Consider the following 19,057-nt stretch of genomic DNA (forward strand, 5'->3'; position numbering starts at 1 on the left):
AAAATTTTCATGAAAGAGCACAATTTGAGTGCTGAGATCCAGGCCCATGTGATTAATGAGAAGAACATCTCCTTCAAGGAGAACGAGTAAGTAGAATACATAGATGGGCAGTAGGCGCATAACCTGCAAGATGGTGAAAATTGAGGCACGCAGCATGATTAAGTTCCTGCATTTGAAGGGTTAGGCCTACAATGCTCAGAAAATCTATGATGAAATGAAAGCTATCTACGGTGATGATTGCCCATCATATGGCACTATTTCTTTTTGAAAAAGGAATTTCCAAACTGGCCACATGTCCCTCACAGATGAGCCGAGAAGTGGACGTCCATCACTTACGGATGATGCGGCCACAGTGAAAAAACTCAAGAAAGTGGAGGATCTTATCATGAAAAACTTCCCTTCTAGCGCCACCTGTGAAGAAAGTAAACATACTTATGAGACCATTTTTGGACCATAATGTACATAAGGACCAGTGATTACACTGACAAAATTTCATCGGTATAGCTCTTTTACTTCTGGGTGATGTCAAAAACTTTTGGATACCCCCTCGTGTGAGAATGGAATATGGTAGATTTACCATAGCACATTAGCACAGTCCTAATCCAGACTAATTTTTTGATGACCAAATGACAATATATTAATGGTTTAACTTATTTTTTCAGGGGAGTTCACACCCCTGGAGGACAACGGCTGACGTATGACATGCCTATGACATTGCAAGAAGATGTCGCCTACTTTGAGACCAAGGAATTGTTTGAGCAGGTAATGTTATATGTTCCTCACTTGTCACTTGCTCACTTTAATTTCATGTTATTTTGAACCACTTTTTGTGACAGTTTTTGAGCCATTTAATTTTGTTGCGGTAATTTTTTTTTGCCATTTATAGTGACAGTTATTTCAAATTACTATTATAATTTGGTTGAACAAATTCGTCAAGATCGATAGAGTGTATGTTTCAGCAACACTGTTGCCTTTGTCAACACTTGATGATGAGTGATTCCTACTGGCAACCGATGCTAGATGTATCTCCAGCATAGGTCTTGGTGTTGCCAGTTAATTTTCCATCTGGGGATTTTCTTGAACCCTGTTCTAGAAACTCATCAAACTGTTATAATTACCGGTATGTTCCGCACTTGTCACTTCCTCACTTTAATTTCATGTTATTTTGAACCACTTTTTGTGACAGTTTTTGAGCCATTTAATTTTGTTGCGGTAAAAATTTTTTGCCATTTATAGTGACAGTTATTTCAAACTACTAATAATGGTACTTAAAATTTCAACCACTCTTCCTATTTCTTTATAACAGAGCGTGCCGTTGTTGAAAGGTGATGAACCCACGCTTAAAATATTTAAATTCAGTGGTTGAATGAAGAAAGCTGCTAAACATTGCTGGTTTGAAAATTGTACTGGTGTTTTTTTGCCGATTTTAGCACAGCTCATTATTTACAGGCCTATGTTAATTTATTTAATATTATATTTGCAAACGCTGTTAATTAACAATCAATGATTAACGATCATTTTATTTGTCGTTGTTGAAATGGATTAAATTATGTTTCACAGTTGTTCAGTACCATTTATAATTTGGTTCACCTCAAATTCGGTAGTGACGTATGTGTGTATTTCGCTTGCCACAGTATCAAATCGCATGCATAAAGTTAAACGCCCTGAGTGTACACGTATTCGTACAGGGGTGGTTTGTCGGCATGCTTGCAATAGCAAAACAGCATTAACGTCACTATCAAACTTGACATATGAATTTGTGATGTCCACTCAAGTTTCACTGCTAAAAGGCAACAACTTCCCATTTCCGAAACCAGTCAAAAATGCCCTTTTTTTCACTTTTTAGCCTGCCGTTTTTCAGCCCATTGTCCTAGCATTTTTGCCGATACATCATTAAAAACTTTATCTGTTGCCGAATGTACCAGTTTCATTTTCTTTAACTAAACCACCCCAAAACATGACTTTTAGAATTTCTACTCCAATCGCAAGTATATAGATTTATTCAGCAACCGCATTGCTTTAGCGTGTGTTTCGTGTGTATTTCGCCCGTACGTCGGCTCGCATATCTCATTAAGTTTTACTTTTTTCTGTTTTGAATTTCTTTATATGAATTTAGAATATGGTACAAAATATTCTTGAGAAAAAAGTAAGCTTGGTTGAGTTTCATAAACTTCAAAGTACAAAATTTGGATTGAAATACCGTACACTATACGAATGAGCCGTAAATTCCTCCCCCGGTCAATTTAGTTTTATTTCATGTTTAGAAAATATATATTATAAGCTTTAAAATGGTATATCATTTGACTTCAAACGATATCCAGAAGTGGGGTTATGGTTTGTTGAACTTTGCTCCTGCAACAAATTAGTACCTTTTTTCGGTTCTACATGTGTATCTTTTTCCACATTGCTGGTAATAAAATCAAACATTTATAATTGGCGGTCATTTCAAATTCCCCAAGTCAACGAGGTCCTCTCTTGTTAATTGTTGGTTATATGTGACAAAATACAATGCTTTGTAACACACCACTTGAACAGGATTTAGCCAAAGCAAACAAAGGCAACCGCTATTTAAAATAGAGGGTCAACAAATTCATATGAGTGAACCAAGTTATAACAACTCTTTCCGAAACATCTGCATGGTTTACTTTGCCTTCGCAATGTAAACAATGCAGTCGGCACAGACACATCATTGTTAAATGGTGATGAAGAACAGTGAAACATGAATGAATCCTTAAATCATTGAGCTATTAATGTTATGTTATTTTGAACCACTCTGTGTGACACTTCATGACTTGTGAATCATTTCAAAGAGATGTAACCCTCCCACTTTATCCTATCAAAATAAAGCTGCATTTGGGGCCTGGAACCCTTTCAAGGACTTTTCTTAACCCTAACCGTACAGTGTACTACAAAATACTACTTGATATATGCTGTTCGTGCTTGCATGCCACGTGGTGTGATCCCAGCAAACACAAAACGTTTTCGACATTATTCGCAAAAGGTTATAAAAGGTTGTCAGAAAACGTTTAAATGTCGGGTTAAATAAAGGGTACATTAATGGTATAAAACGTTTTCATAACATTAAATAACATTTGTTTGTAATTTACTGCACAACAAACACAAATGTTTTGCAGAAAACATTAAAATGTCGGGTTATATAAAGGGTATAAAAACGTTTTAATAACATTCCAAAAACATTTTGAAAACTTGGTACAAATCATTCTAAACAGAATGTTATTTTGGGGTTGAAAAATATTTTGCAAAAATGTTTGCCCAAAATATTTACAATAACGTTTTTAAAATGTTTTCACGACCTTTATATAACCCGACATTTAAATGTTATTAAAACGTTTTGTAAAAAACATTTTAAGAACATTTCTGTGTTTGCTGGGTGCAAATATTTTAACATAATGTTAATTGAGTGTTGACAAAATATTTGGCCAAAAATGTTTGCAAAAATAGTTTACAATGACATTTCGAAAACATTTTAAAACTATTGTTGTAGTGTGTTTTCATACAAAACGTTTTAAAACGATTTCATGACCTTTATATAACCCGACATTTTAATGTTATTAAAACGTTTTTACTTAAACCAAAACTCAAAATATAACTTATTTAAAACGTTTTAAAAACGTTTTTGTGTTTGCAGGGATGACGCAATCTCCCTAAGTGATATATAGGCACGGTTTCGCTGGCCAGCGAAGCCCAAGACCTGTGCAAGGGGTCTCGGGTTCGAATCCCACCCAGAGCAAACAACTTTTTTTTTGTTTTCTCTCTTTATTCCTTCTTTCTTTCCCTTCCCATTGCCAAAAAGCCCTTAGGCCGTTAGGGTTAGGTTATACCACTATCGAAACTCAATATATGCTTCCTTACCCCTAACCGTACCGTGTACTACAAAATACTACTTGATATGCGCTGTTCGTGCGTGGCATGCCACGTGGTGTGATGACGCAATAGCCCTAAGTGATATATATAGGCACGCTTTTGCTGGCCAGCGAAGCCCAAGACCTGTGGCAAAGTGTCGCTGACCCAGTGCTTGGCATGCGAGGGGTTTCGGGTTTGAATCCCACCCAGAGCAAACAACTTCTTTCTTTGTTTTCTCTCTTTATTCCTTCCTTCTTTCCGGGCTTCTTTCCCTTCCCGTCGCCAAAAAGCCCATAGGCCTTTAGGGTTAATGCTAAGCAGGGATGTAATTAAAATCCCTGCCCGAACACCAGGGCCGGGACTTTGCTGTCAGGCAGGTAAATTTTCAAAGGTACCCGCCTGCCTAGAGGGTAAGAAATTGAGGATAATAAACTGGCAATATCATAACCATGAGTTGAGCCACCTGAGCTAGCTCTGGGATCTGCCACAGTAAGTTATATTTTTTGTGTAAAGTGTGCCTTCTTAATAGTACTCTGATTCAGGCAAATGTCAGGTTGGCAACATTTCTGTCGGGCTGGTTACTTTTATGAGTTACCTACCCAACTGGCTAGTGGCCAAAAAAGTACACCCCTGATGCTACGCCTGCATAAAGATGAATTGATAAGATGAAACTTAAAAGCACATTTGCCCTGGCAGCCTTGTATTATGGCAGCTGGCACAAGTTCTTAATCTTATAAAGGGCTGCGGGCACATGATCATAAAACTATGCTTATGGAAGGGGTTCACACAACAAACAATATGCAACATTAACATGATTAAAGAACCCACTGTGCATGAGTTTATACGCCGTAGAAGTGACATAGTTAATCGGATTAACTACCATAGCAATAGATGAATACAATTTTGGCTATATTGCCCCGCACTATAATTCATGCGGTACCGATGTATTGAACCATAGATGTCAAAGAAATGCTAATCACTTTGCACCTGTAAGATTAGTCTCTTTGAAAAGAGCGGTATTGTATTCAATCTATTGTATGATTATTATCTATTATATGGTCGAATCCAACGAAAAGTGTACACGGCATGTTCAGGGCCATAACTTAAAAGTATTAATCAATTGGCATTCGTTTTTGTATTGTGTTTATTCGCCTTGATCATACGCTTCACACAATATATAATAAGACCCCCTTCTGTGAAAAACTTAGACACAGAGACCCCAAAACACGCTATTTTTACCCATTTTTTCAAAATATTTCTTAAAGTATTTTTAAAAACATCTAAATCAGTTATGAAAAGAAGTCATTGGATTGAATCTAAATTGATTTCCTGAAAGGTGTGTATTCAAAGATTGCCTGTTCAATTTTTCACATATTTGTACATAATTATGAATTTTTGTGATAATTTTTTGAGTGGTATTTTTTACATTACCTACGAATACAATTTTTCATAGCACTAGATATATCTTTAAAAATGGAAATCACTAATAAATGCATAATTGATACAAGCTTTGATATGTCCAATACTGAAATGCATTGCATTCGGACATCTTTATTATTGTGTTTAGCTGCCAGAAATTCTAAATGGCACAAAGGTAGGTTTGGTAAAAAATATGCATTACCTCCGAATACATGTTAAAAGCTGTGTCATTTCCACAAACTGAGAGAATAGTAAACAATAGTTAAGCAATAGGTGCAGGGTAATACACACTTTATTTCTACCAAGTTTCAATAGCCTGCTTTTATATTTTTCTGAGATGTGACAATAAAAGCAAGTATTCGTAGGTAAATTTCGGTAACCGAATGTTACCTACGAATACAATTTGACATCAAGACAGTATTGTGAAACACTGCCATTCATGCCAATGCCCATATTGGTACATAACGAAGGCCCGTATGTTTGCTATCAAATCATATGTCAATGAAAGTTGCGAATTCACATACATGCCCACCATGCAAAACTGAATGCGGCTTAATTGTTGAAAAATATGTACTGAAATAGACGACGGTCTGCTCATTTGAAAGAAAAATCAGATTCGAAAAAAGATTAGAAGGGATAAATACTTGGATTTGTCAGCTGTCATGTGTGTTTCATTTTAAACGTTTACCAACCTTCTGGTTTCTGAGTAATTTGTGTCCAAATTGGTTTATTCGAAGGTAACTTTTGACGCGTTTTTGCTAAGTTTACCTACGAATACCATGGACAAAAACTACTTTTCTCATTGTCTCATGATCTAGACAACACAGTGGTGGACCCTAGTATAAAGCTAATTATAGTTGCTCTCAAACGAAAGGCCACAAGACGTAACTGACTCCAAGATGGACTTCACAAGTCTGCAATAACGGTTTTAAGCGATTTGTGTGCAATTAAGCAAATTAATGTCACTTTAGTGCCTTTGTTTCTTACTTTAACCCTCTTTCAACCACTGTGAACCGACATTAAATATACATGATAGGGTCTCAAGTATCAATAAACGCACATAAAGAAAATAATACATTCAAAGTGCTTTATAAAATGAAGATTTGATTGCGATATCCACCAAAAGTCTAATTCTTACCCACAAATACTGAAATGTTACTTACGAATACAGCATAATACATGACATGTGTAATGAAGTTAAGTGTCCCTACCAATGGAAATCAATTGTCAAAAACATTAAGCGGTACCCCCGGACAATATTATTACCCATATACGGATTCATTCAACAATTGTTTATTATGTAAATTTGCTGTTTGACTACTTGTATATCAAAATGAAGTGTTCAAAATCTTGCTAAAAGCATTAAAAAAATTTGATCTAAGGTAAAAGCACTTATTCATTTGAACGTACCATCTAAAAGAGATCTAAAAACTACTATTTTATTCATTCATTATCATAATATCAAAATTTGAACCTCTAAACTTAATATAGATATTGTTAAATCGCTCATGTTACCTACGAATACCCGGCTTTCTTCACCTATCATTTTGTAAAGCGTTAGGTATATGCGTATAATTCCTAATATTCCTGAAAACAGACATCCTACTCTTTCTTATACAATATGTAAATTGATTCATACTCATTTGATAAATAAAATACAGAAACTGACCTAAACTTCATTTTCAAAAATAAACTAGCATAAATTGACTAAGATCATATTGATCGCGTTATAAAAATAAAAACAAATATTTTCTGGTTGAGTTAGCATTTTCCTGACACCCGTGGTCTACATTACGAAAAAAGTGTTAATGGGAATATTCCATTTGTTTTAGGTTGATTAGTATTGCGATAGTGAAAGCATCCTTGTGGTATTCAGTAGGTAACATTGGGTTTTGATGTCACATTTACTATCACACGTCCTGGATTTATTTTTCAAGATTAGTGATGGCACTTTTGGTTCCTATAAGGCCAACATGCCATCAATCAATGGGCAAAAGGAAAAAATTGTGGAGGCATTTTTATTTTGGACTTTTATTTTTGGCCCGTGGACACTTTTGGTTGGATTCAACCATATGAGTGCAACCTGCTGCAGTGCAGCGCGGTATATTCAAAAATTGTATTCATTGCTATGGTAGTTAATCCGATTATGATGTCACTTCTACGGCGTATGCACATGTACATATTGTTAGCTATTGATGCAATAACTATGCACATTCAGTTAAGCCGTTCTTATGTTCATTAGGTACCCCTGTTTAAGGACTGTGATGAAGCTTTCCTTCGACAGCTTGCTGTGAAGACCCATCACTACATCTATTCACCGGAGACAAAATCATCACCCAGGGGGATAAAACCCGTGAGATGTATCTGATCCAGAAAGGTCGTTGTGAGGTGTGTTACTGATGCAGGTGGTATTTTAGGCATTATGGAAGTGTTCTAAGCATGTTTTAAACAGATTAATTGAGTAGAGCAAAGCACACTTATCAATATGCCTTTAGTTTGAAGCAAATTGGACATACGGTTTTCAAAATATATCAATTTATATTTTCTTTGTATCTTATTGTTTTTATCAATAACCAATTAAGTTAATGAGCTAAAATGACTGGAGAAGCTCATTAACATATAATTTTTATAATATTTTGCTAAAATCCATGCATAAATGTTCAGGGTACTTTTATTTTGCATACTTTTGCCTTGAAACTTGGTCAAAGTGTTTCTAATATGTTCTAATGTATTATATAATGAAGCTGCCCCCTAATTTGCATAATTAGCATTTATGCAAATTAGCTCATTGATTATGCAAATATGCAAATTAGAGGGTGGCTTCACTATATAATACAATAGAACATATTACACTTTGACCAAGTTTCAGGGCAAAAGTATGCAAAATAAAAGTACCCTGAACATTTATGCATGATTTTTAGTAAAATATTGGCAAAAATTACATATTAATAAGCCTTTCCTAATTTCTAGAAAATGCCTCCAATACCACCTTAAGCTATGATTGCTTCACCAAAATGTACACTTGCCTTGATTTGTTAAATTACCCCCCGTCAAATTTAATCCCAGAGATATGTTTTGTTTAGATGATGTGAATAAAAATGTGGTGAATTGTGGTAACCACATCTGGGGATTTGCTATTTGGTCTAATACCATTTGGTCTAATATCCATTTCGTCTACATCCATTTCGTCTAAACCCATTAGGTCTATCTCCACTACGTCCAATAATCATTTGGTCCTATAACCATTTGGTCCGATAACCATTTGGTTCGATAACCATTTAGTCTAATAACCATTAAGTCTAAAACCATTTAGTCTAACAACCATTTAGTCTAATACCCATTTGGTCTATAACCAAAAGGTCTAATAACCATTTGGTCTAATACCCATTTGGTCTACAAACCATTTTAGTCTTCCAAGCATTTAGTTTATTAATAAATAGACGAAATTGTATTAGACTAAATGGTTATTAGACCATACGAGTATTAGACCTAACGGTTATTAGACCAAACGGTTATTAGACCAAATGGTTATTGAAGAAATATTAGACCAAATGGTTATTAGACTATATGGTTAGTAGACATACCGGTTATTAGATCAAACAATGTTAGACTAAATAGATATTAGACTATATGATTATTAGACTAAGTGGCAATTAGCCTTTCTGGTAATAGACCAATTAAATATAGACTAAACGGGAATTAGACGAAATGGTATTAGACAAAATGGCAATAGACCCCACATCTGAAAGTGTTTAGTATCCTATGAGTCATTGCTATGCACGTTGTTTTTTCAAAACCGCCGGAGCAATGTAACTCAAAATTTGGAAACATATCGTTTTAATGGTAGGCCTCAACCCCAGGGCTTCAAGTTAGAAAACAGAATATGATAAAATCAGACCATGCCCCTTTAAAGGAGTATTTTGTGAAATTTTTCAGTAGATATCCACGAAAAAGCCTATTCCAAAAATTTTGGTTGATTCCGATTTTTGCTTATGCGAGTTAATGCATGATTATGTGTATTACACTGCTCCATTAGCCACTGTTGTAATTTCATTCTGGTACACCAGAACGTAATTCAAATTTGATGATATTTTTTCTTAATAAATTAATCTGCAAGAAATTATTTGTACATAGATACTAGAGGTTTCCAGTTGTATGAAATCTCAACATTTTTGAGAAAAGTTGGGGGATGAGGCTGTGGATCATGAAATGCCCTTCTAAATACTTGAAAGTAAAGTAATAACTAATTAACAATAACAATTAATTAAAATCTTGTGTCCATATATTTTTATTTTAACATCAAAGGTGCTTTCTAAAGATTCGACAAAGGCTACAGCAACTATCGGACCTGGCGATTTCTTTGGTGAATTTTCTTTCATGTTTGGAGGCGAGCGCAGTACTACCGTGCAAGCTGTCTCCCACGTGGATGTTCTGATGCTCCAACATGCCGACTTTGATGAAGTTCTCAAGGATTTCCCTTTGATTAAAAAGTATGTAAAAATTAATTACAAAGTTGATTATGAAATATCAACCACTACTTAGTTACCAGTCAGTCCGGTCTGACTGCCTGATCAGGAAATACTGCCGAGTCAGGCAGCATGTTGCCTGCGCAGGCACAATGCAATGCTCTATTTCAAATAGAGCATCTTTTAATATACCGTTATTTCTTGGTTTAGAGTAAAGAAGTAGTTAAAATATATAAAATTATCAATGGATGTACAATCAGTAGTATTTTTTCATCAATTTTAGCTAAAATAAAGGTAATTTGCATATTTAAATCACATTTTTTTAAAACTGTTAGAAAAAGCTTAGTGAAATGATGTGGAAATGTGCATCATGTATGTTATGTAATATCTCTTTCAGTCAAATCAAGGAAATTGAAGAAAATAAGACCTTTCAGAAGGAACTTCAGCATGTTGTCAGTGAAGATGAACTTGCCACTGCCGGAGGCAATCCTAAAAGTAAGGAAGTTGATGGGTTGACAGTATAGATGACTATTTGGTCATCAAGGCCTGATGAACAATTCCTATCTCTCTAAGAAAGGGAGTGGCACAGACCCCTAATTCAACATCTCATAGAAATACACTGAATTTGCCAGGTGTGTAGCCAGCATTGTTAGTTAGGGGGCAAATGTTAGTATCATCCCTATGTTTATGCTGTTCCCCTTTTCTCTCTCTTTTCTCCCCTTCTTTTCGTCCCCATTTTCCGCTTCTCCGTCACCATTTTAGGTGTGTGGGCAGGGGGGGGGGGTCCCCCTGCTGGCTACACTTCTGGAATTTGCAAGGTTTCCACACCATTTTCAATACCACAGTAACTGTCCCCCGGGAGGCACTCAACTTTTAAAGTTACAGGTATGTGCCTACCGGAGTCGCGAAGTAGGGGCCTATCGGGTACAAAACGTTATTTAAAAAAGGGGGGTCATTGGGTACAAACAAAATTAAAAAGGGGGTCATTGGGTATATACTTTGAAAAAAGGGGGTCATTGGGTATAAGATTTCAAAAAAGGGGTCATCTGGTAGAAAATTTTTGAAAAAATGGAGCAAAATTTTATTTTCTTGTTTCAAATTTTCCAAATTTCCAATACAAATTTCTTGAAATAAGAGAATTTGAAAGTTTCGGCATTATTTTGTGGCATTTTGATGATGCTATTCTAGAAAAAAGGGGGTCATTGACTTTTAAAAAAGGGGGTCATCGGGTCTAGTCGACTTCAAAAGAGGGGCCTATTGACAGGCACATACCGTCACTTCCAAAGTTCAGTGTCCACGGGAACTGTCCACCAGATGGCCCCACTACATTATCTCCACTACACTGTGGACTTCATTGCCTGAATTAAATTCCTACATGAAATGCAGATTGATTTAGTAACAGGAAATAAACAACATAAATGTGTACATCCATATCAAAAGGATGCACTTGTCGGCTGCTACACGTGTTTCATTTCACATAATAACTGGGAATAAATACCAGACTCATTTCAAGTGGAGGTCATCCCCAAGTCACATGGCTTATTAAAACAGAGAACATTCCATAACCATGTCAGTTGGGGATGATTTGAAGTGCCTCCACTTGAGATGAGTCTGGTATTTATTCCTATAGAAAAAATATTAAATTTGTGTACATCGTGGAACATTCAACTACGCTTGTTACTCCGCGACTAATCATGCTAACTACACGCGCATACAACGCTACTCTACGCGTCCATCTTAGCGAGGCTATCTGTGTACAACTGCTTACTACGCACAGCCACACAAAGAGTATGTTCCACGATGTACACGAATTTGATAATTTTTCTATAGCTATTATGTGAAATGAGATTGTTAAAAGTTGTTAAAGTTGGTAAAACATATTATGTTTCACATTCAGACATTCAGGGATGTAAATCTTCAGGATATTTCCTGATTTCAGAAATTTTGCTTGGATCTTCTTTGTACAAAATATAGGGAAATACACGTTTTCAGGAAATGTTGAAGCAGTTTTAGGAAATTATGTCAGTGCTTGTTTTCATTCCTGGAAATTTCATAATGTTAAATATACGTTTTGTTTAATTTTTATAAACAGCCATTGCAGATCTTCCGAATGACGAGGGACATGACAACCAACCGACAAGTGGAAAGAAGAAAAGTGCAAAGTTTTTCAAACAACTTGAAGGGTATAAGCTTAGATCAAGTTATGAACATTTTTGACAGTCTATAACATCGAATTGATTAATTCGAATTAAACAATTCATCAAGTGGCCATGGGCCACGCCATTAGACTATGTTACAAGACTACAAAGTGACAAGTGATGGACCATACACACAGAAAAGAATTTTCATGAAAGTTCCACAAAACTTACTTACCTGCTAGTTTATCATACAACAGGGGGTCTCTAAATTCTTAATATGTTATGGAAAACTTAATTTAAAATTCCATTCAAAAGCACAGGAAGACCACCCACAGCATGGAGGTCACCTTTCCAGACATCATGTCTACAAGCAAAAATGGATGCCACCAGTGCTAGCATCAATGAATTATTTAAAACAAATTAATAAATTTGGTATTATAGACTGTTAGATCAAAGGAATTATATTTCTGATTCACAAATATGCATTGACCAGTACTAAATAGACAGTCCTCTGTAGATCCATATTGCATCTGTAATACTGGGCGAAATGGATTTTATAAGTCGGCAGCTTTATTTAATAAAATTGGATAAGTATTACACAGAAAATGGATCTATTTTTACAAGTATAGAAAAATAAGAAGCTAAAAAATTACCTTTATTTTGGTGCTTGTCAAAGTATATGAAAATGTTGTTCCCAGCATGATCCACAAACATCTCCATTTAATATTAATCTTAAGTTTCCTTGTTAATCCACAAAAAAAGAGTAGGAGAACCGGGACTTGAGCACATTCCGTGGGAAACCGAAAATTTTTGCTCCATGCCTGTATCTAGATGGCGGTTGAGTCCCGGGTTTCTTTTTCTCTAATTCTGTGGTTACATCAGTAATGTTTGCCACATAGATGAAAAGCAAAAAAAAAGTACAAAATTGTTAACATTTTGTTACTCCTTAAATTTCAGGAAAGAGTGTATGGTAACAAGAAGTTCATCGTTAATAACATTGTTAACTTGTGTATTTTGATAACAAACAGGCAAGAAAAGGAAATCCACGATGTACCATTCGAGCAGTTGGGTTGCTTCTCTCGCTTCATGAGCAAATTTCTCCTAAAGTGAGTAGAATACCGTAAAAACTTGATAGTTAGCATATGTGCTTACCATGCTTACTATCGATAGCATATGTGCTTACTATCGATTAGCATATTATGTGCTTACTATCGAGCGCTTTTAAAACATGCAAACATGAAGTGCCCCATCCACAAAAGTGTAAAGCGTTTTGAGCAAATCATTGATACACATAGTTATATATGAACAAGTAAACCTGCAAATTTGTGTCTCAGTTGGTAAAACGCCGGACTTTGGTACAATTTCATGTTTTTAAAAGTGCTCGATAGTAAGCACATATGCTAACTATCAAGTTTTTACGGTAGCATAACACAGTAGCTAACGTTTCTGAAGTCTCTTACCTTCAGTCAGAGGTGCATAACTTAATTTGATGTGAGTTAAACCCTTAGTTTGCTGGTTCAGCCTAAGGAGAACCACATTTAGCAAAAGCCTTAACTAATGACAAATAATAGTTATCATTTTTTCTTCAAATAACACACTAATGTACTAAGCAGGGTTGGAAGAATGTATGACGGAACATCACAACATAAATTGTGCTCATCCTTAATCTGACGGCATTTTGCATTATATGAACCACAAATGGTTGATTTAAATTAAATGCTATACACATGTGGAAAAGCAAAAATATGTGCAACACCATTTGACGTGTCCTGTGTCCTGTGTCCAACATCGTTATTCTTTGTTCCCATGTGTGACAGGATGACAATTATACCAGAAGGATTCAATGCACAGGTTTGGGAAGTTTGCCGGGTGATGATCGCTTTGATGTTGGCAATCTTATACCTATTCCAAGCAGCATTCGTCCACATGAGTCCTTATCTTTGGGCGATCTGTTATGTTCTGGACTTTGTCTGCCTTGTAGATGTGTAAGTACTTTTGTCGCTGTTCTTTGTTTTGATTAAACCATGTGGGGGAGGACACTTAAATATGAAATGGATAGGTGTAGGCAGGAGTGTGAGAGTTCAGATTAAAATCTGAATTCAGACTTTGATCCTGATTTTTATCTCTTTTTCTGCACTTCCTATGTACAAAAAGTATAGGAACAGACTTTTTTTTATCTGTGGTCACTCACACCCCTGTCTAGGGCTGACACTTTAAGGGCATTTGGTGCTTGAATCTAGTCTATACCTGTGTCTTAGCTAGCTGGCCGTCATTTTTGTTCCTGGGACGGGCAAAATTAATGCCTTTGACAGATGCTATATTATAATGTGTCTCTTTAATAAACCAGGCTGTAGAAGTCTGGTAAATGTTTGAAAGGTCAAAATAGGACAGGCAATTTTATTCAAATGATGGACAAACCTCAATTCCTAGCTAAGATCCTGGTCTATACAAGCTTCATGTTCAGTGAGAGCAAAATGTAAACAGTGTGTGGGGTCATTGGGTGAAAGACACACTGTTTGAACCTAATGGGTGGGGGACATTGGTGAGAACATGACCTTTTAAAAAACAAACAAATGGGGGTCTTTGAGTGAGAACCAGAACAGTAGTTCCAAATGGATTCAAATGGCTTTGTTGTTGTTGTTGTTGTTTTTTTCAAAATAAGTAACACAATCAGTGATAAATTATTTTTTGCTGTTCAAGTTGAAAAATAAGGGCCTTTGGGTTCATATCCTTGAGTGGAAATTTAAGGGGTCTGGGTGACAGAGCTTGTGTTTGAAAACAAAATGGGGACATATGCATCACTTCTTTTTCTTAAACTTATGCTGTATTTTACTCTTAGGTACTACCGCTTTCACTGGGCTTACTACGACGACCGAGGCTTGCTGATTACCCATCCTGTGGCAACGGCAAAGCGCTACATGAAGTAAGTTTTGCTATTTTAGTATCTTGGACTCAGGTCACATTATATTTGGCATTGATTACAATTGCGTTATCAGTAGTGTTTTCGCAATGTCTTGTGCATTGCAATATTGTCTTCACCATGGGCTCTGTTCATAGTCTGGCGTGTCACTATTGTTTGACCACATTTCATCATTGACCATGTTTTTTTAAAACCAAGATGTTGATAGCAACCTTGTAACTGCCATGGTATGTGTATGGCCATGTCCCGGGGGGTCACTCCCATTGTGGCCTGTACACCATCCGCGATAATCAACTTTTGAAAAGCACCCTAAACAAGGATTTAACCCTTGGCTAAAACGATACCCTAAACAGGTAACACACGCCTGTTTCCACACCCTAAACAGGGATTTTATTCCTTGCATCCAATTTCATACCCTAAATTTCATTTCCGCGTATTAGCAATTGCAATTTTGCTACCCTTTTTTTTTTTTTTTCATGTTTTTGACACCCTAAACACGATACGTGCGTATCGTGCCTACCCACGAAAAACTACCCTTTTTACGCGTTTTTTTTTTATCGCGGATGGTGTACAGGCCACAATGAGAGTGACCCCCCCGGGCCATGTTCACTATGTGATGGTGGATAGTGCATTAACCCTATCTCTATAAAATCTTACAAAGAAAACTTTTGCGCATGCATGCATTCCATGTAAAGCGCTGAGTCATATGCTACCTGAAACCCCTGTGGCATGAGGTCGGTGATAGTGTGCATCGCATCCGAGGGGTCCTAAGGTCAATTCCCGGGGGTACTAATTGAAATCTATGTTCATCTTCTTTCATTTTTTGTTCTTTCTCTCTCTTCCGATAGCACAAAACCATGGTTTGTGTTAGGGTTATTCAAAACATATTTTTCCATTATAAGGCCTATGTATTAACCCCAACTCTATAAAATCTGACAAAGAAATGCAATCACCCTAAATCATATGCTCACTGAATCGCTGGCTGGGCCAGCAAAACCCACATGGCATGAGGTCGGTGATCGTGTGCTTGGCACTCGGGGTCCAAGGGTCAATTCCGGGGCGGGGGGGGGGGGGTACCAAGCGAAATCTTTGTTCATCATTGACCATGTTTTTTTAACCAAGATGTTGATAATAGCAAACTTGTAACTGCCATGGTGTGTATGGCCATGTTCCTTCTCTACCTTCCGATAGCAAAAAAACATGTTCCGTGTTACGGTTAATATGTCATACGAACCATTTTATCAGCTAACTTTTCTCAGTTTGTCACAATATTTATGCATCGCATTCTTTTCATTGATGTCTTCTGCACTTTTGTATGGATTCCTTAGATTTTCAAAGTCCTAATTGTTTTCCTTGTCTTTTGCGATCATCAAAAACAGAAACACCTTCATTGTAGACCTGATTGCCTGCCTCCCGATAGAAATCATCGCGTATTTTGCCATTCGAGCCTGGAGCCGTAAGTAAAATCTTTATAAAGTGACAATAGGGATTTTCTGTATAAAATAGTTTATCTTAGAACTGCTCTACTAAATGATCTGTGACTTGATCTTAATAACATTAATAACTTACGCTTATTTCATCATTGCAACTTTTTTATTTGTACCCTCATGTTAAATGCCATATGTTTTCTGTACTAAATTGCCTTCATGTTTGTTATTTCCATATTTATGTTTGTTCTAAAAATGCCATAATCTGATGTTTCATTAATTTGACAGTATTCTGATTCAGATAAATACTGATTATCTCTTTAATTGTTGTGTGTGATTTTGAATTATTATAACTATTACATTTGATTAGAATTAGTATAGTTACGTCTCACTCACTTATTCAGTTACTCACCTAAACTTACAGCATGATACCTTGCTCACTCATTCAGATGCACCCCAACTCATCATGATTCCTTGCTTATGCTTATTACTCATTTGCTTGCTTGTTCTCTAACTCACTTGCTCACTCACGCACTCACTCCCAATCACTCATTCCTATGTTATCACTGTAGCTGAAGCAATTCACATCTATGCCGTTCTGCGTTTCAACCGTCTAATCCAGTTGTATCGAGTGGTAAGTGACAACAAACATAAAACCCTTATAGGATCACAGCATATTATGCATGTATCAGCTTGTATCAGCTTGTAGGCCTAAAAGTAGGCCTAAATGGCTGTGCTACCCTGCAACCGCATCCCATTGTCCATTGCGATAGTATTGTCCTGAAAAGATGCTGTTTTGAAACTGCCATAGAGAGATACCAAATCAATCGGTCAAAAGTTCAACAATGGGCTATTCCAGTTGAAATCCACACTACCCCTGTGGAAGATTTTGGAAATATCTTTCACAGGGGGAGTAGGTTTTTCAAATGTAATTGGTCAGAGTTAATCATTTTGAAACCCATACTCCCCCTATATTATGGTTTTACCTATATCTTCCACAACTAAAGTGAGTATTTCAAATGGAAATTCTATTCATAATTTATACTCCCTCTGTGGAAGACTTTAACTAAATCTTCCACAGGGGTAATGTCGATTTGAAATGGAATATCCCAATATGAGTCCTTGCCCAATAATGATTTGAAGAAAAAATTGAGAAAGCACTCCACTTTTGGGGTTAAATACAATTTGTCAATTACAATTACAGAATGATAACCATAAATGATTTCACAATTGCACTATTAAAATGTTATGTGAATGTAATTTGAATTGACAACTCATAATTGACCAGCAGTGGCACACACTGATTTTCTCAAAAAAGTGCCAGTTTTTCATTGTTTTTGAGCAAAATTTGCGGACTTTTTTTCTGAAAATTGGTATAATTTTGAGTCTGTTTTTTGTCAAATTTGACTTTAAGTCTGAGGCAGTTTTTCAGAGTCCCAGCTGCACATCCCCACTCAAATCAAAGCTGAGAACGCTTTGAAGCCATACTTAAGACTGTTTGGGAGCTAATTGATAAAAATTGTTTATATTGTCACTGACTGACCCAATACAACAATTTTGACCCCTTTCTGACTCTTATCACCAGGATTTTCTTCTTCCCTTTTCCAGTCCGGTCCGACTGCCTGATCAGGAAATAATGCCGAAGTCAGGCAGCATGTTGCCTCTTGCAGGCAACATGGTATCCTGACAATGCAATGCTCTATTTCAAATAGAGCATTTTTTTTATATATCGTTATTTCTTGATTTAGAGTAAAGAAGTAGGTAAAATATATAAAATTATCAATGGATGTACAATCAGTAGTATTTTTTCATCAATTTTAGTTAAAATAAAGATAATTTGCATATTTAAATCAAATTTTTTAAAAACCGTTAGAAATTGTTATTGTTATCCCGGCGGAATTTTTTTTCGCCCGGTGAAAAATTGTCAACTTACATGTAGCTCATGTGTGTCAAAGTAAAATTTCCACCGGTCTTTTATAAAATCACCATGAACAAGTTAGTCCTTTGTCTGTCAAACTTCGGAATGGTTACCAAAGCCTGTGCTGCCTGCGCAGGCAACATGCTGCCTGCGCAGGCAACATGCTGCCTGACTCGGCAGTATTTCCTGATCAGGCAGTCGGACCAGACTGTTTTCACAGCAATTAGCTAAACCCATAGTTTCATTAGTTTCCTAAAAATCACTATCTGCATTGTTTTTATAATTATTACTTTAATTATCCTAATTATACCCTAAAACTAACCCAGTACCATTGTGTCTTCATATTAGTGTTATCGTCATCCTGATAATGATTGCATTTTGTTTAATGAACACATTTACATCATAATTGAGTTCAAGTGTGTGATTTAGGTCATTAGCGCTGCAGCCCATGGCGACGAAAAATGTTTATCATTCAACCAATGAGCTTGATCGTTTATTGTTGCTTTGAATAAAACAATCCTCTCAATTGGTTGGTCCAAAATTTAACCACTTGCACATTTAATGAAATCAGTCCAATCAGGACCTTACATCTGTAGTAATTGCACACAAGTGCTTTATTTTAATAAGTAAAAGGAGATCATTTAACTTAAGGCCAGAGTAATGGAAGACACATTCGTCCACGCCCGAATTTGAGATTTCTCGATATTTATCAACACTAAGATGTATTCTTTCACTTGAAACTGATAAAATACAACTTGCTAATATTTATTCAGTATTTTTGCTTGAGTTTATTTCACTCTTTTAACTCTAAAAAGTCACATGGCTCAAGACAGCTTAGTAAATTGGCGGAAATAATGAGTCAGAAATGCTTGCGAATGCGAAATATTGTGATTATATGGCGATTC

At 36.1% G+C, this 19,057-nt stretch overlaps 1 protein-coding gene across 1 annotated transcript in view; it reads left to right on the forward strand.

Annotated features, from left to right (window-relative positions):
- LOC140171661 (uncharacterized) overlaps window positions 1-19,057 on the forward strand; it is a 21,823-nt gene continuing 2,766 nt past the window's right edge. Inside the window, exons 1-10 of the mRNA XM_072194957.1 lie at window positions 1-86; window positions 663-762; window positions 7,526-7,671; window positions 9,589-9,773; window positions 10,147-10,244; window positions 11,842-11,932; window positions 12,916-12,993; window positions 13,705-13,872; window positions 14,727-14,810; window positions 16,187-16,263. Coding sequence (XP_072051058.1) covers window positions 7,642-7,671; window positions 9,589-9,773; window positions 10,147-10,244; window positions 11,842-11,932; window positions 12,916-12,993; window positions 13,705-13,872; window positions 14,727-14,810; window positions 16,187-16,263 — 811 coding nt within the window. The 5' untranslated portion in view covers window positions 1-86; window positions 663-762; window positions 7,526-7,641. The remainder of the gene's footprint in view (window positions 87-662; window positions 763-7,525; window positions 7,672-9,588; window positions 9,774-10,146; window positions 10,245-11,841; window positions 11,933-12,915; window positions 12,994-13,704; window positions 13,873-14,726; window positions 14,811-16,186; window positions 16,264-19,057) is intronic.

Source organism: Amphiura filiformis, chromosome 15 (assembly GCF_039555335.1).
Source record: "Amphiura filiformis chromosome 15, Afil_fr2py, whole genome shotgun sequence".
Taxonomy (NCBI): Eukaryota; Metazoa; Echinodermata; class Ophiuroidea; order Amphilepidida; family Amphiuridae; genus Amphiura; species Amphiura filiformis.